This window comes from Oncorhynchus masou, chromosome 31 (assembly GCF_036934945.1).
Source record: "Oncorhynchus masou masou isolate Uvic2021 chromosome 31, UVic_Omas_1.1, whole genome shotgun sequence".
NCBI classification, from domain to species: Eukaryota; Metazoa; Chordata; class Actinopteri; order Salmoniformes; family Salmonidae; genus Oncorhynchus; species Oncorhynchus masou.
Window position 1 is genome coordinate 78,305,458 of NC_088242.1, and position 27,556 is coordinate 78,333,013.

A 27,556-nucleotide genomic window follows, 5' to 3' on the forward strand; every position below is an offset into this window, starting at 1 on the left:
AATATTGCTGTCATTTGCTTTGCAGTTCATTCTGGTATGTTCATTTTCACATAGAAACGTAACATTTTGGTAAGTTAGCAGACACTCGTATCCAGAGTGATTTAGTCAGTGCGTTCAACTAAGGTAGATAAACAACACATATCACAGTCATAGCAAGTAAAACATTTCTGTAACAGTTACTGAGAATGTTGATGGGCAGGCTATTTGCAAATGTATTTCTGTAGTTTATTTTGATTTTTATGGTATTTTGTAATAGTATTTTGTACTTTTTGCCCATCCCTGGCTGTGTGCTTCCAGACATTGCCCAAGGCAGCTCGATCTCAGCATAGACCCAAGCACTACAATGTTTTGGACCTGCATTGATGTTTCACCATTGTTGCACTACTGTGCATTTTGAGATGCAATAATCAATGTAAATATTAGTATCAAAATTGAATGTCGACATATTTCAGCAGCACGTCTTATTTTATCATGAAATGCTTGATGTGCCCAAAATGTGTAACTGTGTATTAGCATTGCTTACATTGTCATTGTCTCCTGTCAGTATCTGCAGTCGAAGTTTATGTTTGAAATGGGAGGTCATCGACAGTGTTTCACAGAAATACTGTTAGCAGACTAATATGGCTGGCTGGATAATAACCAAATCAGTGTTCTAGCAATATGACATTCTAACCAAAACCAGATTCAACATTTCTAACCAAGGCATTAAGAAAATTGATTCCTTGTACTATCACAATCAACCCACTTCAAGATTTGAGTCATTTATTTTAGCTATGTACAGGTAACAATGAATTTCACAATGAACAGAAAAGAAAATCACATCTCACCAATCTTTCCTCTTAACAGAAGTCACTAATTATAACCACTATCTCTCTCCCATTCAAACACACACGCTCTCAATTTTAAATGTTAATTTCTCTTAGATAGATATGATATACTGGCTGTAGCTGTGCTGTTGTTGCGATTTGCAGTTGATACAATTATTTGAAGACATTATCCTGTTTTATGCTTCTGGTGTGCACTAGATCTCGTGGCTGGCGTCTTCAGGCAGGACAGAGGGTTTAGGGTCATATCATAACACTAATCTTTCTGGACCATCCCTCAGCTCACACACCTGTTCCCTACTCTGATCCTGGATCCCTTGTACCCACAACCTAGTGTGAGGATAGGTACAGGTGGGCTCCCACAGTCCTGGAAGTGGGGCTAGATGATCAGAGAGTTCATATTCCTGTGATTAACAACAAAAAACTACTTGAATGACTGACTCTTCCCTCACTCATTATGTGATTATTTTTCCCTTATTCCTGCCCGAATCCTTCGGTCTCCTCGATGGCAAACAGAAGTTTCTCTCGCAGTTGCTCCAGACTCTTGTAGGGTGGCAAGTCTAGGCGATTGAAGCTGTGTGAGTGATTGAGATGGAGAGAAAATATAGAGTGAGGGATCAGTTTGTGTTCAGTAGGGGTACACACATAGACACAAAACGAATTGATGTTATCATAGGACCGATAACATACAATAAATCAACTATGGCAAAGGAATTCAGGAAAACATGTCTCACCAGGTGTGGCTTCTTGGAAGCCAAGTCTCCTTCCCCACCTTGTCTATACAGAATTTTTGTGGGCCATTACTCCCTAAGGGAAAAAGAGACTGTTAGATTCTTAGGCAAAAGACATTTGACAGTGAAAAGGGTGGTTACTGAATGGAGGCTGAACTGCACCTATGAGTTCAGCAAAGCCTCCGACTGGCAGACGGCATGTTCCTGTGACAAACTGGAGCAGTCGGATCCGCTTCTCATTGTCCATCTCCTTTACCACCTACATAATACACAGGTAAGAGTCATGACATGGGCAATATGTACACATAGTGAGACAGACAATCACACACAGCAGTAAAGGGAGGCCAATGTACTGTACCTGCCAGAACCAATGTATCTGCTTGCTGTTCTTGGTGTAGTGCCGATAGATGGTGTTCTTCTGCCAGTCGCTGAGGTCTATCTCCTGCATCCCACATAGCATCAGCTGGAGGGAGGAATGAGAACATACCATTAACCCACAGTCACAGAAAGAGAATCTGCAACAAATAGTCCCCTCTACCAACTTAAGTCATTGTGAAATCTCCATAACCTATAACTCCGCCTATCTAACCGAGCACACTTCCTGCATTTTCTTCCAGCCTCATTACGTACCTCCAGCTCTTTCTCGTCGAAGTAGCGAAGCCACTCAAGAGGCACGACTTCATTGAAGCCATCCAAGAAGGCTTTGGTCTGCTCCTCCACCCCGCGTGTGAACCGCCAGTCTGTCAGCAGACTGTAGAGAGACAGGGATGAGAAAATAGCATTTTATAGGCAACAAGGAAGGACGTAAGTATCAAGATGAAACAAGATGAATGCTAGTCTGTGGCACACCAGTGACGGATAGCACAGTGACTGACAGAGACAGACAAGAGGGACAAAGTAGTGATGGAGATGGCTGACCTGATGTACTCCTCCTTGTTCTCCGTGGTGACCAGCTCGTCCTCTCCGTCATCCTTCAGCTGGTGGGTGGACACCTTCCCCAGAATCTCCATATCCTGAGCAAAGTACAGCTCCACCCCACCCTCCTCCAAACTGTTATCTCTGTAGACAGATCACAGATGCATCGTAAACTTATTGAAGCTTTAAGCTGCACAATTATGTCAAATGCTTCCATCACACTCTTCACATACTTTTCAGATTCACACAATTTGCCACAAGGGCGCACACATTCAAACAGACATAATGAAGGGGCGGAGTACTTACTTCACCCACATGATGGAGTTGTAAAACTCAGGGTCAATAGACTCCAAGTCTTTCAGAGTGGGTTTCTTGTTGAGCATACGCTTGTAGAACGGCAGAGTGAAGCCAGTATCGATGAACTTGCCATGGTACAGGGCCTAGAGGGAGAGGGGAGGAGAGAGTGGATGTGATAAGTACTACACCAAAACATGTCATAAGCTTCATCTCTCTCCTGTGCTGATACACATAGATGAAGACACATTTAGCCTAACCACAGTAAAGTGATCACACACACACGCACCGTTTCAATACTAACAGAACGCACACACAGAAAACACATACAAGTCTGTCTGTGTGTGGAGAAGATTGATTCAGTTAGTAGTGAAACGGTGGATAAGAGGTGTGGTCTGTGTCCGGCAGTGAGGTCATGGGGGGGGCTGTTGGTTTAGGGGCCTGTCTTTTCTGGATATTGTCACAGAGAGAGTTGGGTTTGGAAAGATGGGCGGTGGGGGTGGGGAGGGTTCTATACTTGGTTTAGGAACACGGCTTTAAAACGACTTAGAGATTAAGGAACACATACACAGACCGTCATACACTGTGCTCTCCTCTCCTGTTCCTAAAAATCCTTCTGTGCAACACATCCTCATCATATGTTAAATTCTAACCATAACTATTGCTGTAGTTTACTTTTGTTGTTGCAAATCTGCACCAAATTTGCCAATTAAGCATCACTCACCATGGCGATGAATCGCCCTATGAAACGGAAGTATGTGAGGTGGTCAGGGTTGATGGAGGAGGCGGGGTTGATCTGCAGGCAGTAGTTGTTCTTCCCAGCATACTCAAACAGACAGTACATGGGGTTCAGCACCTCATGGGACAGCAGGAAGAACCACTCTCTGTATGGAGGAGAGACAGGGCAGTACACATCTATATCTATCAGAGGGACAGGAAATCTACCTATGTGTGAGGGGTACAGATTGTCACTTTTGACACTGCTTTTTTGTATTGTCTACAGAGTAGTACAGCATTAAAAACATCTCATACATTACAAAATCACACATTTGACAACAACAATATGAGACATTCTGACAGCACAAAAAAGCATTACAGTGGCTATAATTTCTAAATAATCAGAATTGGGTCCAGTTTCTGCATACACTTGCTCATTAATAAACAAATGTAACTCAAAAGAAACTAATAAACTAATGAATAAAAGCACAATGTCAAATTCACAAATAATTCAATATGTATATCATAATTATAACATGGAGGACATTAGCTGTATGGCAGTTTCAACAAAAATATGTAATTTAAAAAAATGATCAGATATTTGGAATATCGGTTTTATTCTGGTAATGACCTTTCCATTTATCACCATAGTAAGTGCTGTAATTTATGCTAACATTTTAAAATGTCACCTCTATAACCAAATTCCAAAATGGCTTCCAAATTTCCCGTTTCTATCTGCAAAATATGAAAGAGAAACTGCCATAATGAGGAATGGTCCAAAACCAACCAGGGTTTCTGGACATTTGACCGGCAACATTTACCGGACCCATATGCATTGGGTGTGTAATATGATTAGGTCGTCCACCCATGGTGCTCAGAATGACAGAAATCACATTTTGATTATGGTAATTCATAATAACAGAACATGCAAGTCAAGGATGGAAAGATGTGCAGTCCTTCTTACCGAATTCTGATGTGCAATTTGAAGATGTTAGAATAACTGTCCACATGTACTTTTCCTCAGCCAACAAGATGAGTAACAAACAGCAAAATCACTAGCCTATGTCAATCTACTATCCTCCATAGTACAAAAGTTGACCTATTCTATTGGTCAGCTTGTCAAGCGAGAAATAACCTATTTCAAACAGACTCTGGGACAGTTGTGGGAACGATAGAACCCAAATTCATTCAACCAGTTGGCCTAGGCTACATAATATATATTTTTTAAAGCAATGAGTGATGCAACAGATCAGAACATTTAGCTTAAAATGTTGATAAACCATTATTTCTTCACATTATAAGCACAGTAATGCACACAAGGCAGTAGGCTACCCGTGAATGTTCCTTCCATAATACAATTAGCAGGAAAACACCAAAACATCCATTAGAAATGCTGAAAGAGATATCTAATAGGCTCATTTGAAGCAAGGTAAGACTCATATGTATTAAAACGTTCACGTTTAAAACAATGAAGTAAATGTTTTCAAAATGCATACTGCCTCCAACTCATTGCAAAGTGGTGATGAAGCCTGCCTTCCGTTGCCGTTTGAGATACTACAGCAGCAGCTCTCCAACTGCCTGACAGAGTTTCAGCTCAAAGGCTCAGTATGCTGTACGCGTGTGATATATAACGTATACACTGTACACGAGGCAATGGCATTCCAAGAAAATCGCAAATTAACCTATGGACTGATAAGCATGACCAGTCAAATGTATTTCCATCAATAAATAGGCTAAAAAACATTTTTCCTCAATGGGATTTTTTCATCTTCTCCCAGACAATTGGCCGGTGCCAATTTTATTGATTGGATTTTCAATATTTATAGATTTTTATCGGCCAAAAGCCAGCTATTACTGGATAATTACAACCCTGCAACCAACACAGAGACATGACTGAAAGATTATTCAAAATCTTTACCTTTACACAGTCAGCACATGGACATACAAATATACATACTAACACACACAACACCATAAAGCACCACGAAGACAAGCAGTATAATGTAGAATATGAATGCATGTAGAGAATGAAGCCCCGGCCACCACCAAGCCCCTGACCTTTGCCCCCACGGCCGGCCAGCCAGTCCCGGGGGTCGTACCGGGGCTGTGCAGACACATCCAAACATCCCGTCCGTGGTTCTACCCTGTGGTAGAACAGCATGACGTAACCTACCATAGGGTAAAACCACTGGCGCGACACCGGAGACAGAGACACACGCAAACACAGACCACGTGGAGGAGCAGGAGGAGGAGCAGGAGGAGGAGCAGGAGGAACAAAGCCCGGGATCCCACCGCTGACACCAACCAGTGGTGGAAACACTGTCACAAGTCCACAAACACCAAAACACATACAGACAACAGATGACAGTGCAAGAGACAGGGAGTTGATAAATGATGGATGATGAATAATTAAGTGAGGAACACAGGGTAGACAAAGAATACTTATAGCTGAGGTAAGAGAAAGAAAGACAACTGTTGTAAGAGGCAGAAGGCCAGGCATGCAGGCAGTAGACGGCCATCTTACCTAGCAATGCCTCCATAATCAAGACCTTCCTCTCCCCTCATGATGATGTAGAGTCTTCTACGCAAGTCATATGGTTTCACATTCATGATCTGAGGAAAGAGGACAAAACACAAGCACATACATCACAACAAAGAAACTGACACCCTACGATCCTGTATTAGTTGTTAAAATACAAATAGTGGTAAAAATGAATAGATAAACAACAGCAACCCTCATGCATGTTTAATTACATAACATTTAAAATAGAAATTCCTCAGCAGGGAAACCGACTCCACGTCATCCTTACCTGCTGAAATGAGTCCTCAAATAGAGTCTGTCTGGACACTGAGATTTTCACATGGCTGGGTAAGGCATTGGACTGGAGAGGCAGAGAGAAGTGTAAAAATCTATTTCCTCAATGCTAGACATTAGGCAAAGAGATCGAGTCGGCACAGTAGAAAATAACTTGGCTCGAGATAAGACCCTGTTCTCATAACAGAGGTCTGAGAAACGACAATCAGCACTTACATGGCACAGGAAGCGGAACTGGTGGTACTTCCACCTGAAGCTGCGATCATAGGCCCCGGGAGAACTACCACTTCTCGACCTACAGAGAAACAAATGGAGAGTCTTTTTTGCTGTACCAGCAAGAAATAAAGCCAGACTTCAAATTTGTGCATGTCAGGGGAGGGATATTGGAGCTGTACTGGGCAAAGACAGGCCTGTCATGGCTGTCCTGTGCACAAATGCTTTAGAGACAGGAAAATAGGCCCAGCTGTGGAGCTGCACAGTGAGGACTTTGGGCAGTATTCTAAGGAGGTGGTCAGATCTGATGTGCAGCAGGAGCTGGGTTAAACCCAGAGATGGAGGTATGCCTTGGTGTGCAGCTGTGTTAGTACAAGCTACACCACTTCACTACAGACATTCTGGATAAGTGCCTCGTCAGCAGAGCAAAAACTGAGGGCGAGAGACCGAGCAAGGAAGGGGAAATACGGAGGTTGAACAAAAGAGGCCTCTAATACTCGCTGATTCGCTTTGTTGAACGCTGCCAGGCCCAACTTGGTTTTGGTTAGGAAGTTTCAGACCACAGAGGCAACCCTTTGGCTACAGATATGGACTGCAGCAGTATCAAATGTAAAACTTTTGAGACAGTTTAAGAACCCTCTATGGCCTCTCATCTAAAAATATAACACCAAGACCTTCATATGTTTCAATATCAGCATGAACACTTGCTCTCTCTCAATCACACACATCCATACGTACACACAGACAGAGTCAGATAGCAGAGCAGTCTGCGTTGGATTTGATTTGTTGGCCCACATCTGTTAATTTTCCCGACTGTCTTTTTTGGAAGATGTCAAAATTAGGGCCATGCATCAAGGCAAAACACATGTGTTTATATTAGTGTGTGCTTGCTTGCATATGTGTGTACGTATATATATATATATATATATATATATATATATATATATATATATATATATATATATATAATATAAAATCCTCTTTCTTGTATCTAGGCTAGCTATCTATGCCCTAAAGATAGTCAACTTGAATTCGCTTAGGTTCAAAGAATCCAAAAAAAGATGACAAAAGCAGGCTAAGAGAACCCTACATACATCATCCCTGACAGAAAGGAGTCGTACAGTGCTTTTGTCAGTAGCTTTTATAAGGAAATGTAACTGCCCTTATCTGCAGATTAATATTTACCCTGACTCAAACCCGGGACGAGGGTCTTTAAAGCTGGTGGTGCGAGAGTTGTGATCCACAAAATATCGGACTCCCTCAGCGGTGTACTTCATTTCCCAGCCAGGGGGCAGGGGGGGTTCCTGGATCATCCTGTAAGAGGGAGAGGGCAGTGAGCAGAGCCTAAACGGGAGGCTCCCCAAACTAGGCACACCTGTCCCCCCCGGCCCCGGCTCTGGCCCCGGGCTCTGGCCCCGGGCTCTGGCCCCGGGCTCTGGCCCCGGGCTCTGGCCCCGGGCTCTGGCCCCGGCCCTTTCCCCGTCCCACTAGAAGCTCTCCCTGCCCACGACTCAGAACCTCAGAGCTCAGTGGTGATGATAATAAGACCACACGGATGTTATACAACATGAAAATATAAATATGAGGGAAAATATAACTCAAGTTCACTGGGGGGATGAATGAGGGAGTGAATTAACTAAATGATGAATTAATAAAATGTTATGACATTGTAAAATTATCTAAAAAATCCCTAATACAATTAAGATAAAGCAACCATCCACCATTACTGTAGTTTTGTTGTTCAATTTGATGTGAGGGGACAGCAATGCCATCCACACTAGTTCAGGGTTAGAGATGCCCGAGGCCTCTCTTTGACCAATTAGCTTACAATACTAATCTAAACCCCTCCCACACAGCTTAGAGGGCAGCCCTAGTGAGGTGACATGGCCTACTATGGGGTTGATACAGGACACTGTCCTATTCACCAATTATTGCAAAATATGAAGGATCTGTAAATTACGTCTATGATTATGATAACATGGTTGTGCTGCATAGTGTTGGGCCCTCGAGCTAGCAGTCCCTATCTTACACTAGTTCATGTAATATCAGTGAAAATATGGTCGCAATGTATGGTGACATTTCTCTGAGACACCTGTGTGTACAAACATGAACACGCACACATACGATGATACAGAACAAACACACACTCAAGCATGATCCCTCACACTTTCACAGTGGAGCAGACAGATTGGCTTACCCTTGGGTTCTTGGGTCCTCCCACTGTGTGGTCCGTGTGTTGTGGTTGACAAAATACACCCTCCCATTGTCCTGCCGTTTCTCTACAGGGACCAAGAGAAGTGGCTACAGTTAAAAACAGGATGGATCATCAGTGTATTCTTTTGTTACCTGACAGAGAGGCTGTACTGTGTGGGGACTTGGGACGTGTGAATAGTGAGTGAGAATCAGAGAGAAGAGGAGGAAAGAGAAAAAAATGGGTGGCTGAATTTCGCAAAGCTGTTTGCAAACTGGTGAATCTGAGTGGCATTTCTCTCAAGCTTGTTCCAAAATACCTTTCTACAATCCACCTCAGCCTTTCTGACTTGGCTCTGGTGGAGACAGTGTTGGAGACAGACGGGCCATGGGGCTCAGAGAGAATGTTGCAGAGGTGTAAAGGGCAAGAGCGAAACTGTGAGGGAAAGTAGAAGTATTATTTTATTTAAAAAAATATTTCACTAGGCAAGTCAGTTAAGAACAAATTCTTATTTACATTGACTGCCTACCAAAAAGCAAAAGGCCTCCTACGGGGACTGGGATTGAAAATAAAAATAAATGAAATAAAAAGTATAGGACAAAACAGGAGAGGAGAGTAACAATTTGCTGATTAATTTATATTTCGAGCAGTCGAGGAGCTAGACTAGTAGATATATATATATATCTCTCCACCCCCACTCGCCTCTTTCAATGACAACATGGAAGATAATAACATGGTAACCATGTCAACTTCCTCAACCAAGAACGTGTGTAGAGTGTGAGATAATATGTTAAAGTTTGTACATCTCCGTGTTGCTTTAGTTTCCTGACCATAGTTGGTGCTCCCTCCCTCCCTCTTCACTCCCCTCTCTCTCTCTCTCTTCACTCCCCTCTCTCTCTCTCTTCACTCCCCTCTCTCTTTCTCTTCACTCCCCTCCCCTCTCTCTTCACTCCCCTCTCTCTCTCTCTCTTCACTCCCCTCTCTCTCTCTCTCTTCACTCCCCTCTCTCTCTCTCTCCACTCCCCTCGCTCTCTCTCTCTCCACTCCCCTCGCTCTCTCTCTCTTCACTCCCCTCTCTCTCTCTCTCTTCACTCCCCTCTCTCTCTCTCTCTTCACTCCCCTCTCTCTCTCTCTCTTCACTCCCCTCTCTCTCTCTCTCTTCACTCCCCTCTCTCTCTCTCTCTTCACTCCCCTCTCTCTCTCTCTTCACTCCCCTCTCCTCACTCCCCCCTCTCTCTTTCACTCCCCCTCTCTCTCTCTCTTCACTCCCCCTCTCTCTCTCTCTTCACTCCCCCTCTCTCTCTCTCTCTTCACTCCCCCTCCCCTCTCTCTCTTTCACTCCCCCTCCCTCTCTCTCTCTTCACTCCCCTCCCTCTCTCTCTCTTCACTCCCCTCCCTCTCTCTCTTCACTCCCCTCCCCTCCCTCTCTTCTCCCCCTCTCTCTCTCTTCTCCCCCTCTCTCTCTCTCTCTTCACTCCCCCTCTCTCTCTACACTCCCCCCTCTCTCTCTTCACTCCCCCTCTCTCTCTTCACTCCCCCTCTCTCTCTCTCTTCACTCCCCCTCTCTCTCTTCACTCCCCCTCTCTCTCTCTCTTCACTCCCCCTCTCTCTCTCTCTTCACTCCCCCCTCTCTCTCTTCACTCCCTCTCTCTCTCTTCACTCCCCTCTCTCCCTCTCTCTCTTCACTCCCCCTCTCTCCCTCCACTCCCCTCTCTCTTCACTCCCCTCTCTCTTCACTCCCCTCTCTCTTCACTCCCCTCTCTCTTCACTCCCCTCTCTCTTCACTCCCCTCTCTCCCTCTCTCTCTTCACTCCCCTCTCTCCCTCTCTCTCTTCACTCCCCTCTCTCCCTCTCTCTCTTCACTCCCCTCCCTCTCTCTCTCTTCACTCCCCTCTCTCTCTCTCTCTCTCTCTTCACTCCCCTCCCTCTCTCTCTCTTCACTCCCCTCCCTCTCTCTCTCTTCACTCCCCTCTCTCTCTCTCTTCACTCCCCTCTCTCTCTCTCTTCACTCCCCTCTCTCTCTCTCTCTCTCTCTCTCTCTTCACTCCCCCCTCTCTCTCTTCACTCCCCCTCTCTCTCTCTCTTCTCCCCTCTCTCTCTCTCTCTCTCTCTCTCTCTCACTCCTCTCTCTCTCGCTTCACTCCCCTCTCTCTCTTCACTCCCCTCTCTCTCTCTCTTCACTCCCCCTCTCTCTCTTCACTCCCCTCTCTCTCTTCACTCCCCTCTCTCTCACTCTCTCCTCTCTTCACTCCCCCTCTCTCTCTCTTCTCCCCCTCTCTCTCTCACTCCCCCTCTCTCTCTTCACTCCCCTCTCTCTCTCTTCCCCCTCTCTCTCTCTCTCCCCCTCTCTCTTCACTCCCCTCTCTCTTCACTCCCTCTCTCTTCACTCCCCTCTCTCTTCACTCTCTCTCTTCCTCCCTCTCTCTTCACTCCTCTCTTCACTCCCTCTCTCTTCACTCCCCTCTCTCTCTCTCTTCACTCCCCTCTCTCTCTCTCTTCACTCCCCTCTCTCTCTCTCTTCACTCCCCTCCCTCTCTCTCTCTTCACTCCCCTCTCTCTCTCTCTCTCCCTCCTCTCTCTCTTCACTCCCTCTCTCTCTCTCTTTCACTCCCCTCTCTCTCTCTTCACTCCCCTCTCTCTCTCTCTCCCTCTCTCTCTCCCCCTCTCTCTCTCTCTCTCTCTTCACTCCCCCCTCTCTCTCTCTCTCTCTCTCGCTTCACTCCCCTCTCTCTCTTCACTCCCCTCTCTCTCTCTCTCTCTTCACTCCCCTCTCTCTCTCTCTCTTCACTCCCCTCTCTCTCTCTTCACTCCCCTCTCTCTCTCTCTTCACTCCCCTCTCTCTCTCTCACCCCTCTCTCTCTCTTCACTCCCCTCTCCTCTCTCTCGTCACTCCCCTCCCCTCCTCTCTCTTCACTCCCCCTCTCTCTCTCTCTCTTCACTCCCCTCTCTCTCTCTCTTCACTCCCCCTCTCCCTCTCTCTCTTCACTCCCCCTCTCCCTCTCTCTTCACTCCCCCTCTCTTCCTCCCCTCTCCCTCTCTCTTCACTCCCCCTCTCCCTCTCTCTTCACTCCCCCTCTCCCTCTCTCTTCACTCCCCCTCTCTCTCTTCACTCCCCTCCCCCTCTCTCTCTCACTCCCCTCCCCCTCTCTCTTCACTCCCCTCCCCCTCTCTCTTCACTCCCCTCCCCCTCTCTCTTCACTCCCCTCCCCCTCTCTCTTCACTCCCCTCCCCTCTCTCTTCACTCCCCTCCCCCTCTCTCTTCACTCCCCTCCCCCTCTCTCTCACTCCCCTCCCCCTCTCTCTTCACTCCCCTCCCCTCTCTTCACTCCCCCCTCTCTCTTCACTCCCCCTCTCTCTTCACTCCCCCTCTCTCTTCACTCCCCCTCTCTCTTCACTCCCCCTCTCTCTCACTCCCCCCTCTCTCTTCACTCCCCCTCTCTCTCTTCACTCCCCCCCTCTCTCTCTTCACTCCCCTCCCCTCTCTCTCTTCACTCCCCTCCCTCTATCTTCACTCCTCTCCCCCTCTCTCTTCACTCCTCTCCCCCTCTCTCTCACTCCCCCCCCTCTCTCTTCACTCCCCCCCCTCTCTCTTCACTCCCCCTCTCTCTTCACTCCCATCTCTCGCGCTTCGCTCCCCCATCTCTCGCGCTTCGCTCCCCCATCTCTCGCTTCGCTCCCCCATCTCTCTCGCTTCGCTCCCCCATCTCTCTCGCTTCGCTCCCCCCTCCCTCTCTCTCTTCGCTCCCCTCTCGCGCTCTCTCTCCGCTCCCCTCTCTCCGCTCCCCTCCCCACGCTCCCCTCTCTCCGCTCCCCTCCCCTCGCTCCCCTCTCTCCGCTCCCCTCCCCTCGCTCCCCTCTCTCCGCTCCGCTCCCCTCTCTCCGCTCCGCTCCCCTCTCTCCGCTCCACTCCCCTCGCTCCACTCCCCTCGCTCCACTCCCCTCGCTCTCTCTCTTCACTCCCCTCGCTCTCTCTCTTCACTCCCTCGCTCTCTCTCTTCACTCCCCTCGCTCTCTCTCTTCACTCCCCTCGCTCTCTCTCTTCACTCCCCTCGCTCTCTCTCTTCACTCCCCTCGCTCTCTCTCTTCACTCCCCTCGCTCTCTCTCTTCACTCCCCTCGCTCTCTCTCTTCACTCCCCTCGCTCTCTCTCTTCACTCCCCTCGCTCTCTCACTTCACTCCCCTCGCTCTCCAGCCCCGCTCGCCTCGCCTCGCTCCACTCCCACTACCCTCTCTCCAATCCCACTCTCTGACATCTTGATCTCATTAGCAGACGTGTGTGGAGTGCGCAGGAACAGTAGCCCTCATGTTGCAACTCTTACTAGCCTGTTCATTTCCCCCTCTCCTTCACCTCCCTCCTGAATTCATCTCCTCCTTTATTTTACTGTTCCCGCGCTCCGTCAAGTCATTCTCTCCTTTTCCTTTCTCCTGTTAAGAGTTTCTTTCAATCGACCCCCTCTTCTACGCCCCTCAGATGACATACAGAAATACATTACAGGAAATCCATAAAAATGTAAGTCCAAGGTATAATTGAGGCTTTTGCCTGCGATGCCGCAACATGTTGAAAACTAATCATGGTTAGAAAATAAGAGTGAGTGTGTATGTAAGTGATAAGTATGTTAAAATGGGAGACGGAGAGAAAAATGCCAATGACCATTACTTTTGAGTGTTTTGTGTATACATTGTATAATTTTTGCGTGGGAATATATTGGAATGTATGAGAGTAGAGAGCTATAGGAATATATAAGTAGAGCATATTACAACCAATTCCTTGAGATTACACTTGATACAACAACTAATCAATAATAGCAGGGGAAAAACTGAAATCTCCCACATTTCAATCAAATCATATGGTGTTGACCAATAACTAACTGTATGGAGAGTTATGCTGAATGGAAGAATAAAGGGATCTTCAGCATGAGCTTCTATGATGAAGGACAAGGCTGTATATCACAGTGTATACAAGATAGTGAACATTACAGCTGGGCCTACAGCGGCGTGTATCTGTAGGTCTGTGTGTCTGTCTGTGTGTGTGTGCGTGTGTGTGTGTGTGAGAATGACAAACAAACCAACTCTCCCACTTCAACACAAAAACAAAGTCCTGTGCCCTTGAAAGGCATTCAAGACATCAGAACCCACTCTCATAACAAGTAGTGCAGGTGTCGCGATGTAGCCAATGCCTCCCCTGCATCACTGGACGCAGTAGTATTTCCCCTCACTCATCTCACTGGTTTCAGGTCCTGGGAACACTGACGGCTAGAGCCGGGACGATACCAGTATTGAGATACTCGTTAGTATTGTGGTGAGGAAATAAAACGCGAAGCGGATTTCACTTCTTTAGGAAAACAGCCCTGATGTTGGAAACAAACATTATGTTCTCATCCAGAGTAACATTTATTGATTTCCCAAGCTATAGCACACTATATTTTACAGCAGGTTTTACCAAAGAGTTTGGTCTACTTGGTGTTGAAATTTTTGCCATGGAAAAAACGTTGCGATACTGGTGTCGTCACAGCCTTACCGAGGGCCGCTGACTACAGGACCTAGTATGAGTATGGTGAGAGGTGTAGATGAAGGTGTACTTACCCCATCCTGAAGGGAGCGCACCGAGAGGGTCATTTTCCACAGCAGGAGCACCAGACGACTGATGGATAAAGAGAGAGAATACGTTTCCAGTTAGGAATCTTTCCTCTCCTTCTTCCACCTTTCAGTCTTCTTCTCTCACGCTCTTCACTGCAGCGGCTCTGTGTGAAATTCTTCTGTCCGTACACAAAGCTCTCAACCAAGTTCTCACACTGGTGTGAGGTAGAAAATAAACTCAGAAAACCAAACATACAGGAAAAAAAATAATAAATGCAGCAAATGCCTCAAAACGCCACAGAAACCTCAAGTGTTTAACACCTCTAGTCTAGAGGAGCAGGAGCGAACAGAGTGGAGAGCGGGGTGTCACAGGGAAGTCCAGTCTTTTTTGAGGGGTGCTAAGGCGTACCCCAGAAGGCTGAGGTGACCTCTCCCATGCAGCTGGAACAGGAGACTGACAGAGAGGCTCAGACGCAGCTCGTATGCCTTCCAAAAACTACACGCTCAGGAGGAGAGAAAAAACAAACTGTTCCAATGAGCTCACTGGCTGGCCTTAAGACCCACCCCGGCTTCTAACCTCCAGCACCCCTCTCTACCCCCCCCCCTCCCCCTACCACACCAATCTGCAGAGGTCCTCCTCTTCTAGATATGCTGTGAAAGTAAGCAGGGAGGCGTGATGTCTGAGCGAACTGAGGGAACATTCATCCTTGTTCCAGACTGCCCACCCCTTCTGACAAAAGCACCTTTATTCACCCTGCACTGGAACCAGTGTGGTTTACTCAGCCTGTGCATACAGAGAGAAAGAGAGAGTGTGTGTCACTGTACGGAAAATGTGTATATAACAAATACTGATTGAATGTGTAAGAGATTGCATTTGATTCTGTGTGTGTGTGTGTGTGTGTGTGTGTGTGTGTGTGTGTGTGTGTGTGTGTGTGTGTGTGTGTGTGTGTGTGTGTGTGTGTGTGTGTGTGTGTGTGTGTGCATTTGCCACTGAGTGGAAAGATGTTTGTGAGGAGTTAGTGCACAGACTGTTGATTCCATGACTGAGTATGAAAGCTGTACCTTTGGATGAAAATCTAATTTATGCATTCATTCTCCTCACCTCAGGTCTGCAAAACTGCCCTCCAAGCAGTCCATGTGTCACTGAAGGTAACGCCACACAACTTCACTCAGCATTTCCCCAGAATAATCATACGGTGCCCCTTTATGAGAATTCATCATGGAAACTTTGAGAAGAACGGAAGGAATAAGATAGTAAAGAGTGAAAAGAGGAGGACGATGCATGTGGGGTTAAAGGGGAATGTGTGTGTGTCACTCGATCTACAGCCAATCCATGTATGAGACCCACCCTTCTGTGTTTCTGTGACTAAAAAAGGTTAAAAAAAGAAGGAAATAAAGACATGACATCATCTGCTATGCCCTGACCATTCAGTTCCTCACCAGAGGATGTGAAAGAGAGCTAGAGAGAGAAAGAAGGAGGAAAAGACAGGGAAAACAAGAGTGAAAAATTAAAAGCAGCAGAGGGGGTGGTAAAAAGCGCGATAGTAAGGAGAAAGACGTACTGAGATACTATATATGGTGATTGAGTGGTAAGTGGGTGATGTGAGTTGAGATATTATTCTTGATAAAAGTATTTAAATTGCAACAGACTCCTATCTCGCTTCAGGATGCTGAGAATTACAACAAAAAGGCCAGTTAGTCTCTAAACACTGACAATCTTGCCAGAACCATATGAATGACCGGCACTATGAGTGGGAAAAGTCACATAGACCTACATTGCACACTAATTTAATTTAGTTCCTCTAATGTTAGCGCTGGAAAAAAAGTCTTAAAAGAAGTTCACCCAAAGGGGCAAAACAATGGTAGTGGTGGAAGTAGGACCCCTGATAAAATGCTCAACAGTGACTAAAATACTCAAACTAGCTTAAACCAGGTTGTATAATAATGTGGTATCTTAGAAAGGTGTATAGAAGGTCCAATGCAGCCGTGTTAATCTCAATATCAATTAATGTCTGGGTAATAATAACAATTAAGTACCTTAAACGTGATAGCTTTCAATTCAAATGGTCAAAAGGAAACCAAAATAGCTTCTTAGCAATGGGCAATTTCTCAGGCTAAATTTTTTCTAGGACTGTCTGTGAGTGTTCTGAGTGGGGAGGGGAAAACTGAACATTAGCTGTTATTGGCAGAGAGGTTTGGAACTCTCTTTCTTATTGGTATATTAACTATACTGAACAGAAAAATAAACAAAACATGTAAAGTGTTGGTCCCATGTTTCATGACCTGAAATAAAAGATCCCAGAAATGTTCCACAAAAAGTGACATTTCTCTTAAATAGTGAGCACAAATTTGTTTACATCCCTGTTAGGGAGCATTTCTCCTTTGCCATGATAATCCATCCACCATTTTTTGGAAACAGGATGCAAGATGGAAACAGGATGCACCTGAGCTCAATTTCGAGTCTCATAGCAAAGGGTCTGAATACTTACGTAAATTAAGTATTTCTGTTTTTTTATTTTATTTGCTAAAAATGTCTAAAAACCTGTTTTCGTTTTGTCATTATGGGGTATTGTGTATAGATTGATTGTTTCAGTTCATCCATTTTGGAATAAGGCTGTAACGCAACGAAATGTGAAAAAAGTCAAGGGGTCTGAATACTTTCCAAAGGCACTGTATATTCATTATTTAGCTGGAATGGAATCTTTGTATACCGTATATTTGACTGTGCTACGTGGGTGTCTCACCTAGCTATTTTAAGATGAATGCACAAAGTGTAAGTCGCTCTGGATAAAAGCATCAGCTAAATGTCTAAAATGTCAAATGTAAATGTTTTACACACAGATCTCATATTACTGTATATTTTTTTTATAACAATATTGATGTCACAAATGTATTATTTGTACAGTTATTTATAAAAATGTTTAGTTATTTGTATTTATTTTACATTTGACTGTGTAACACCTAGCAGTACTACTTCATTCTCTGAGAGTGAGCCAGATATATAGCGTTTTGCAAAACAACATGATTATTTGTCTCTCTAAAATGATAGATTTCAAACAAATACATGTCTGACATGGAAAAACCCCATGCCGTGATTAGAAAGTGAAAAAACACCACATCTCTTTCATAAGTCCTTTAAACAATAAACGTTCATTTACCAACATTTCTCCAAAAGGATATATAGTGTTTTGGAAAGAAACTTCATATATCAGCAGCATACCACCCTGCATCCCACTGCTAGCTTGCTTCAGAAGCTAAGCAGGGTCCATCCTGGATGGGAGACCAGACTCTGTTGGAAGTGTTGGAGGGCCAGTAGAGTTCACCTTTCCCTGTAGTCTAAGGAGATCCCAATGCCCCAGTGAAGGGGACAATGCCCTACATAGGGTGTAGACCTTCAGATGGGACGTTAAACGGGTTTCCTGACTATGTGGTAATTAAATATCCCATAGAATGTATTGTAGGCCTCCTGAGTGGCACAATGTTTTAAGGCAGTGCTAACTGTGCCACTAGAGATTCTGGTTCCAATCCAGTGGTCTAAGGCAGTGCTAACTGTGCCACTAGAGATTCTGGCTCCAATCCAGTGGTCTAAGGCAGTGCTAACTGTGCCTCTAGAGATTCTGGTTCCAATCCAGTGGTCTAAGGCAGTGCTAACTGTGCCACTAGAGATTCTGGTTCCAATCCAGTGGTCTAAGGCAGTGCTAACTGTGCCACTAGAGATTCTGGTTCCAATCCAGTGGTCTAAGGCAGTGCTAACCGTGCCACTAGAGATTCTGGGTTTGAGTCCAGGCTGTCGCAGCCAGCTGCAACCAGGAGACCCATGGGGCGGCGCACAATTGGCCCAGCGTCGTCCGGGTTAGGGGAGGGTTTGGCCGGCAGGGATGTCCTTGTCCCATCCCGCACCAGCAATTACTGTGGCGGGCCAGGCGTAGTGCACGCTGACACAGTCGCCAGGTGTATGGTGTTTCCTCCCACACAATGGTGCGGCTGGCTTTCAGGTTAAGTGGGAATTGTGTCAAGATGCAGTGCAGATCGTTCGGGTTGTGTTTCGGGAAGACGCATGGCTCTTGACCTTCGATGAGACAAGACTGTAACAAGCAATTGGATACCACTAAATTGGGGAGAAAAAGGGGTTTAAAAAAAGAAATATGAACTTATTGTAAGAGTGGGGATGTTAACCCTGGTGTAATGGCTTCATGCCCACCCTGGTCCCATTCCACCATGGTCACCTAATCACTCCTATTGGGCATATATCACTCTCTACCTGATAGCTGGTAAGTGTTCTGGCACAAAAATGATTGCCGTGGATGAGGTGAGTTTCCCCCCCTACTCTGTAAAGTGCTTTGAATACCTCAGTTAGCAGAAAAACACTATATAAATACAATCAATTATTACATATAAAACAGGAAAAATCGCATTTTGAATGCCTTGGGCCTTTAAGTAGGTAGTCAATGACTCTGACTGCTCTTTGTGTTATGTACTGTGTGTTATATACTTAATCTATGCCTTGGTGTGTACTGTGTCACATAGTTGTTCATATGTGTGTGTGTGTGTGTGTGTAAGCGATGAGCGAGCAAGCATGTGTGCTCTCACAGCTGTAATGTTGGGAGTCAAGTTTGATATTTCTGCCTTAGCATGTGACAATGAGCAGGGTCAGGGGCCAGTCTACTTTATATCGACCATGACATTATAATGGGCTCAGCTCACAAACGCACCAGCACATATATGCAACATTCTCGAACCTGGTAACATTTGATACAAAGTAACAGAATGCAAGTGAATGATCTCTCTCAAACGACGAGCAAAGCTAAAAGTATAGTATAGACTAAACGTGCTCTTATCTGGCCATGGAGGGGGGTGAGTGACGTCAGAGTCCCAAGCAGCCAGCTGATCACCCTCCTCCTCCCAACTAATTTTGCACAGACCGGCCTAAAAATAAGCAAGCTAACAGCGAAGCGGCATTCCAAAACAGAGCAGCAGACCTGCCAGCTAGTTCTCAGGGACTCATGGTTACTCATAATCAATGAGGTGGATGTTATTTTGAAAAGAGGTTCGGAATTAGCTTGTCGAGCAGACTTGGGTGGGTGGGAGCAGGGAGGTTTTAATAGAAACCAATGAGAGTTTCTGCTCATTTCAGTAATTTGATATACCATGGAACGGCCATTTCAGATTCAGAATGCTTTATTATTTTTACCTCAACAAATGCCCTCTGTACCTTTGTGTTATACCCAGAATTCTATGCTGAGGGGAAGCTTTTAGAGGGCCACACCTAAAGGGGCTAAATAAGTAGTACAGACAGTACAGTAGTTCTATGTTGAGTTACCTGGTAGAGGAACCTCTGGCTGAACTGGTGCATTGCCCCTTGGAGCTGGTTGCGCTGGGACTGCCACTGCTCATAGTTCCGGACTGATTCTTCTGTGGGCCGCTGCCACGTGGTGGTTCTAGTGTTGTGGTCCACATAGTAGAACCTGCCTCGCTGGTCCACACGCTTCTCCCAACTGTACAGGGACAGAGAGAGAGAGGAGTGAGACTCAGTCAAACGTACAAACGGACATACACACACAGACATATATAATTATGGACATAGACAAGCTAGGATATGCAAACAACAGATTAAGATATGCATTATTCCACAGAAACACATGTAAACCAACACAAGCACATTCCCAGTTCAGTACAATTGTGTTTTATTTGTGTGCAGGCTGCTGCTGCTGTTCTCATATCTCTGACTAAACCAGAACAGTATTTGGAAGACAAAACAGCAAATACTTCCATATGCTAACACACACACAGCTCAGAAATTCCTCAAAAAGGAACTTTGAGAGACGCACTGTAACATCCCTCCCTGTTCCCTGTGCTGCTGTTTCCCTGAGACCATAGATAACAGTATTGTGGCTCCTATATCCTATAGAGCAGTACTGTGACTCCTATATCCTACAGAACAGTACTGTGGCTCCTATATCCTACAGAACAGTACTGTGGCTCCTATATCCTACAGAACAGTACTGTGGCTCCTATATCCTACAGAACAGTACTGTGGCTCCTATATCCTACAGAACAGTACTGTGGCTCCTATATCCTACAGAACAGTACTGTGTCTCCTATATCCTATAGAGCAGTACTGTGACTCCTATATCCTACAGAACAGTACTGTGGCTCCTATATCCTACAGAACAGTACTGTGGCTCCTATATCCTACAGAGCAGTACTGTGGCTCCTATATCCTACAGAGCAGTACTGTGGCTCCTATATCCTACAGAGCAGTACTGTGGCTCCTATATCCTACAGAGCAGTACTGTGGCTCCTATATCCTACAGAGCAGTACTGTGGCTCCTATATCCTACAGAGCAGTACTGTGGCTCCGATATCCTACAAAACAGTACTGTGGCTCCTATATCCTACAGAACAGTACTGTGGCTCCTATATCCTACAGAACAGTACTGTGGCTCCTATATCCTACAGAGCAGTACTGTGGCTCCTATATCCTACAGAACAGTACTGTGGCTCTTATATCCCACAGAACAGTACTGTGGCTCCTATATCCTACAGAGCAGTACTGTGGCTCCTATATCCTACAGAGCAGTACTGTGGCTCCTATATCCTACAGAGCAGTACTGTGGCTCCTATATCCTACAGAGCAGTACTGTGGCTCCCATACTGTCTGGAACATGAGAGCAGTTAAACCCCTACGCTGCTAGAAAAAGAGCTCAGCTCAAAACCCATTAATGCAGACCCACACCACGCCTTTCATCTGAGCTGCACTAAGGTTGGAGGTTGGGTGTGTGGCAGCGCCATACTAACTTAGACCAGGTACGTGTACCAAGCAATAACCACTAAACCCGGCAGCTGTAGTCAGAACCAGCCCAGCCTCCGAGAGGCGAGACGCTAATTGAGCCTCATATGGGTCCAGAATAGCGCTGCATACATGTGCTCTTTCTAAGAAAGGACTTTTGTTCTCCAGACCGTTCCCTTCTGTGGAAAAAGTGAGACGGGGCAGGAGTGAGCTTTACCTCAAACAGGCTTCTCACACAGCGCAAATGAAAATCAATAAATATTCACTGAAATAAAATGGCAATAAAAGGCTCTGGTACCGCCACAAGAGAGAGCTGGGTTCCGCAGCACACAGTGAGAAACACCACTGGAAATCAACAGAGACTCAAACAATCAGTGCTGGTGATTCACAGCCTGTTAAAAAGATGAGAGACCAAATGGCCAAACACATAAAACACACTAACAGACCTGACACACTACTACTGTAAGAAAAGGACTCCTCTAAATGGATAGGATAGTCTAAGTTGGGGTGGGGAGTGGCGCAAACCAATTATTCAGTAATTTATCATATTTAATGGAGTCAGCTTCTTCCAGCCAGAGAAAATAAGTCTAGTTTCAGTTCATTTGACTGTCCAGAGTCAGACCCCCAGGAATGTTACTGTGCTGTGAATGAGTCTGCCACTCCCTGACTGTGGGCCGACTTCACACCCCAACACCACCCTGCTAGGATCCTCCAGCTCTGTATGTTTATATAGGCAGCAGTCTGAGCTAAGGAGAAACATGCAGGGAATGTTCACGAGTGGGCACGATCTCCCCTTCACAGAGAGAGATACTGGAAATTGGCAATGTGAACATGTTCCCATGACAATAAAGCCCTTGAATTGAATTTAAATACCCAGCACCCTCCTCTGATGGTAGGAAGTGTGAGATAAAGAGAGGAATAGGGGGAGTAGAGGTCAAAGTGTGTAAGCTGACTGACCCAGGTGGAAGTGGTCTTTCCCAGGTGGTGGTCTTTGTGTTGTGGTCCACATAGTACACCCTGCCATGGGGCAGAACTCGTTGCTCCCAGCTGAGAGGCAGAGAGAGAGAGAGGCAGAGAGAGGCAGAGAGAGAGAGAGGCAGAGAGAGAGAGAGGCAGAGAGAGAGAGAGGCAGAGAGAGAGAGAGAGGCAGAGAGAGAGAGAGAGGCAGAGAGAGAGAGAGAGGCAGAGAGAGAGAGAGAGAGAGGCAGAGAGAGAGAGAGAGAGAGGCAGAGAGAGAGAGAGAGGCAGAGAGAGAGAGAGAGAGGCAGAGAGAGAGAGAGAGGCAGAGAGAGAGGCCGAGAGAGCGAGAGGCCGAGAGAGAGGCCGAGAGAGAGAGAGGCCGAGAGAGAGAGAGGCCGAGAGAGAGAGAGGCCGAGAGAGAGAGGGCCGAGAGAGAGAGAGAGAGAGGCCGAGAGAGAGAGAGAGGGAGGCCGAGAGAGAGAGAGAGGGAGGCCGAGAGAGAGAGAGAAAGAGAGAGAAAGAGAGAGAGAGAGAGAGAGAGAGAGAGAGAGAGAGAGAGAGAGAGAGAAAGAGAGAGAGAGAGAGAGAGAGAGAGAGAGAGAGAGAGAGAGAGAGAGAGAGAGAGAGAGAGAGAGAAAGAGAGAGAGAGAGAGAGAGAGAGAGAGAGAGAGAGAGAGAGAGAGAGAGAGAGAGAGAGAGAGAGAGAGAGAGAGAGAGAGAGAGAGAGAGAGAGAGAGAGAGAAAGAGAGAGAGAAAGAGAGAGAGAAAGAGAGAGAGAAAGAGAGAGAGAGAGAGAGAAAGAGAGAGAGAGAGAGGCATGTTAGGTCAGTCAAGTTACATGTGAGGAGACCATAATGCCAATCAGACACACTCAAGCACCTACACGCAAACTCTTACCCAGTGGGTAGTAACTCTGGAACCGGCTCTGTGGTAGTGGTTGGGTTGGCGGGGTCTGGGTTAGCTCCAGCAGGGGGTGCCTCTGTCGGAGGAGGGAGGATTGTGCCGTCTAGCCCAGGAGAGGGGCTGCTGCTGCTGGGGGCTGGGGACCGGGCCGGCGGGGAGGATGGTGGGGGTGTATGACGAGTCAGGCTGCTACGGCCATTCTCCAGCCCGTTGGCAGTCAGCTCAACTTGACCTTTGGAGTAGGGCAGGTAAAGGAGTTGATTGACCCACACTGGGAAAAATGTATCAATTCTAGTGTCAAGTGAATGGAGAGTGACAGAAAAATAGTTTCATGTCGCCAAGGTTATAGTACCTGCACTCCCAGGGCTGCTGTGAGAGTTCTTGGCTGAGTGGTTGCGACCAGAAGCCCCAGGACTCTGCTCCTCACTTGGCTCTCCATTAGCCAGAGCGACCCCCGGGGAACCCCCTTGCGAATCCTCTGCAGATTGTCTGTGAGTCCTGACCAGAACACGTACACAGACACAGGGAAGGGGTCAGGATCAATCACACCACATAAAATTAAATTCTCTTCATCTCCTAAAATGGACAGAATGTAGATTTGCGATGTAAAGCTAAGCTACTGACGTAAATGTTAATATAAAATATGTTTGCAGCTGAAACTTTGGAGTAGAATAAAGAAAATGTTTGATACTTTGACTTGAAAATGTTGAAAAAGCAGCTCAACACATCTCACACACAGGCAGCAGGGCATGCATACACACCAACAAAGAAGAGTCAGTGTGAGAATTTTCCCTCTCAAAATATACTCATATTTTCCTAAAACTAAATATAGGTTATTTCCAACAAGTGCTTTTATACAGTAAAAACATGTTGGCTTTTACCCCCCAGACATCAGAATGCTGAGTACAAAGCTGGATCATTATCAATGGAAACTTGAGTAAGGTTCTGAAAAGTTGTCTATTCACAGTGAGTTTTTCCCCCAACCAACTACCTATACTAAAAGAGGGACAGAAGAACAGTAATTTGGAAAAGGACAGGAGAACATATAAACCTTTTGGCTTTTTCCCCCATTGGGAAAGGGGGGGGGTACATGCTTCTCATCATGGGAGAATACAGAAGCACCAAAAAAACTTAGCATAGAACTCCGCACTTCTCTCTACACCTCCCTTTCTACTCCTCTCTTTAGGGACAGGTGGATGGAGCCGTTGAATGGTGTTCCAAACAAAAAGGTCCACAGCAATGCCCTCTAATGTTTTCAGGGAAATACCATACATCTGTGTGTTGCAGTATATCAGTGTCTCACGCTTGGCATGCTCATTATCTGTAACTTATCATTGGTCTGAATATGGCATCTCTGTGTTGGATCACTGCATTGACCATTTCCCTCAAAGGAGTATATTTGTGTTTTAAGTAAGACTTTGGAGAGGCCTTGTGTGCTCAGACGTATGTGTACAAGGGACTAGAGAAACGTATAGTAGATCTCTATACATCCAAACTGTGAAATGAGTGAATCTATTTGTGTGAAATAGTTTGTTCATACAACCTGTATTCTATAGGGGTATGAATCGAGTACAAATAGCTCAGGTCAGTAAAAATAAGTATTTGTATGTTTGTTCGTTCTCACCTGCCGCGGGGGCTGCAGGCTGTACTGGAGGTTTCCTCACTCTGCGTCCTGCGTAGGTTTGATCTGTCCGACTGCAGTATCTCTGTACAAACAGGACAGACAAAGGACACACCATCAATACACCAAACTTCATTATAACCATTAGTAAGAAAATAATATATACCATCCAATGTCTATAGAGAATAACAAAAATCACAGAACACTTGACGGTTACAATTTCAAAAGACCAATTTTCACTGCTATAGAATGTGGTCTGTGACTGAATGAGTGTGTTCATTCCCTGCCCTGACTGAAACCACAGTCCAATAACATGCCTTTCATTATAAAACAGGGACACATAATAGGAGTGGGCCACGAGCTGCAGTAACTAACCACCAAGAAATCAGTATATATGACAAAACAAGAAAGTATAGTGTGTAGAGAATCACTGTACCATCTAAAACGCTGTAAAATATATTTTACATGACCCCAAAGATCGTATTTTCAGCTGGTGTACAAAAAAAGAAAGACGCAAAAAAAACAACATTTTTTTTTTTAAAAACTGAAGGACGGGAAGCATAAAAACCGCACACATAAAACAGATCTACCACTTCTTAGACTTGCTATCGATGCGAATGACAGATCTATAATTCTTTCTTCTAGATCTATAACTAACATTTCTATGTGAATTTGGTCGGATCGGCCAAAAAGTTACATATTGCAGCTTTAATGTGTTAATAGATAACTCAGATCCTGCCTCAGGTAAACAGGTAGTTACTGAGAAAAACAAGCCTGTGTGCCTGTTTCACCCGTATGAAAGGGCCTCTTGTGAGACTCCATTGGACACGTAATATAAATGGTCTAGTTGAGGAGAAACCACTGTCTCATACTGCCCTGAATGCATCATCCAATGACATAGCTAAGTCTAGCGGTTGCCCTCATACACCCCCTGAGAAACATGAGACAGATCTGTTTGTTTGTGTTGCCTTAGCTAAACTTTCCGGAGATGGAGGGACAGTAAGTCGGAAAGTGGTTAAAGGGGGAAACCATCTGCTGGTGGCACACTGCTACTTGAAATCCACCCAAAAGTTCATGTTTCAACGAGTTGAGCCAAAGCGGATTGGATTCCATGTTTTCCCCTAAAATCCATCTAACTGAAGAGCCAATCCCACATCAGCAGCCAGCTTCCTCACCAACTCCATCCCCTCAAGAAAGTTGATTTTATTTGCCTTTTGTTATTGGCAATATTTACATATGGTTTAACAACAGTTTCACAATTATTCTGAACATACTGTGTGTGTTATATATATAAACACATACATACATACATACATATATTCAGGACCCTGAAGACAATTCGTAAAAATCCAAAGAACTTCACAGATCTTTATTGGAAGCGTTCAAACACTGTTTCCCATGCTTGTATAAACAATTAATGAATATGAACCTTTGGAACGGTCGTTAAGACACTAACAGTTAACAGGCGGTAGGCAATTAGAGAAAGAGATACTCTGAATGATCGGCTATGAAAAGCCAACTGACATTTATTCCTGAGGTGCTGACCTGTTGCACCATTGACAATCACTGTGATGATTATTATTTGACCCTGCTGGTCATCTATGAACATTTGAACATCTTGGCCATGTTCTGTTATAATCTCCACCCGGCACAGCCAGAAGAGGTCTGGGCACCCCTCATAGCCTGGTTCCTCTCTAGGTTTCTTCCTAGGTTCTGGCCTTTCTAGCGAGTTTTTCCAAGCCACCGTGCTTCTACACCTGCATTGCTTGCCGTTTGGTGTTTCAGGCTGAGTTCATGTACAGCACTTTGATATATCAGCTGATGTAAAAAGGGCTTTATAAATACCTTTGATTTGAATTAAGGTCAGTTATGAAAACTTATGACACTAAAGAGGCCTTTCTACTGACTCTGAAAAACACAAAGAAAGATCCGAGGTCCTTGCTCAAGTGCGTGAACGTGCCTTAGGCACGCTGCAAAGAGGCATGAGGACTGCAGATGTGGCCAATACATTGCAATGTCCGTACTGTGAGACGCTTAAGACAGTGCTACAGGGAGACAGGACAGACAGCTGATCGTCCTCGCAGTGGCAGACCACGTGTAACAACACCTGCACAGGATCGGTACATCCGAACCTCACACCTGCGGGACAGGTACAGGATGGCAACAACAACTGCCCGAGTTACACCAGGAACGCATAATCCCTCCATTAGTGCTCAGACTGTCCGCAATAGGCTGAGAGAGGCTGGACTGAGGGCTTGTAGACCTGTTGTAAGGCAAGTCCTCACCAGACATCACCTGAAACAATGACGCCTATGGGCACAAACCCACCGTCGCTGGACCAGACAGGACTGGCAAAAAGTGCCCCTTACTGACGAGTCGCGGTTTTGTCTCACCAGGGGTGATGGTCGGATTTGCGTTTATCATCAAAGGAATGAGCGTTACACCGAGGCCTGTACTCTGGAGCGGGATCGATTTGGAGGTGAAGGGTCCGTCATGGTCTGGGGCGGTGTGTCATAGCGTCATCGGACTGAGCTTGTTCTCAACGCTGTGTGTTACAGGGAAGACATCCTCCTCCCTCATGTGGTACCCTTCCTGCAGGCTCATACTGACATGACCCTCCAGCATGACAATACCACCAGCCATACTGCTCGTTCTGTGCGTGGTTTCCTGCAAGACAGGAATTGTCAATGCTCTGCCATGGCCAGGGAAGAGCCCGGATCTCAATCCCATTGAGCAAGTCTGGGACATGTTGGATCGGAGGGTGAGGGCTAGGGCCATTCACCCCAGAAATGTCCGGGAACTTGCAGGTGCCTTGGTGGAAGAGTGGGGTAACATCTCACAGCAAGAACTGGCAAATCTGGAGCAGTCCATGAGGAGGAGATGCACTGCAGTACTTAATGCAGCTGGTGGTCACACCAGACACTGACTGTTACTTTTGATTTTGGACCCCCCCTTTGTTTAGGAACACATTATTCCATTTCTGTTAGCCACATGTCTGTGGAACT

The 27,556-nt window shown here is 45.8% G+C and overlaps 1 protein-coding gene across 2 annotated transcripts in view; it reads right to left on the bottom strand.

Moving 5' to 3' along the window:
• Positions 1-745: 745 nt before the first annotated feature.
• Positions 746-27,556, bottom strand: part of LOC135524490 (NEDD4-like E3 ubiquitin-protein ligase WWP2) — a 44,721-nt gene continuing 17,910 nt past the window's right edge. The window contains exons 6-24 of one of the 2 annotated variants that reach the window (XM_064952064.1): positions 24,555-24,636; positions 23,283-23,428; positions 22,925-23,162; positions 22,025-22,114; positions 19,598-19,772; positions 14,284-14,341; positions 8,707-8,788; positions 7,695-7,823; positions 6,513-6,591; positions 6,292-6,363; positions 6,006-6,094; positions 3,489-3,648; positions 2,777-2,910; positions 2,474-2,614; positions 2,186-2,306; positions 1,914-2,018; positions 1,718-1,814; positions 1,559-1,631; positions 746-1,398 (exon numbers count right to left, since the gene is read on the bottom strand). In XM_064952064.1, the coding sequence (XP_064808136.1) occupies positions 1,299-1,398; positions 1,559-1,631; positions 1,718-1,814; positions 1,914-2,018; positions 2,186-2,306; positions 2,474-2,614; positions 2,777-2,910; positions 3,489-3,648; positions 6,006-6,094; positions 6,292-6,363; positions 6,513-6,591; positions 7,695-7,823; positions 8,707-8,788; positions 14,284-14,341; positions 19,598-19,772; positions 22,025-22,114; positions 22,925-23,162; positions 23,283-23,428; positions 24,555-24,636 (2,171 nt within the window). In that variant the 3' untranslated portion in view covers positions 746-1,298. The remainder of the gene's footprint in view (positions 1,399-1,558; positions 1,632-1,717; positions 1,815-1,913; positions 2,019-2,185; positions 2,307-2,473; positions 2,615-2,776; positions 2,911-3,488; positions 3,649-6,005; positions 6,095-6,291; positions 6,364-6,512; positions 6,592-7,694; positions 7,824-8,706; positions 8,789-14,283; positions 14,342-19,597; positions 19,773-22,024; positions 22,115-22,924; positions 23,163-23,282; positions 23,429-24,554; positions 24,637-27,556) is intronic. The other variant, XM_064952065.1, reaches the window with a different exon arrangement.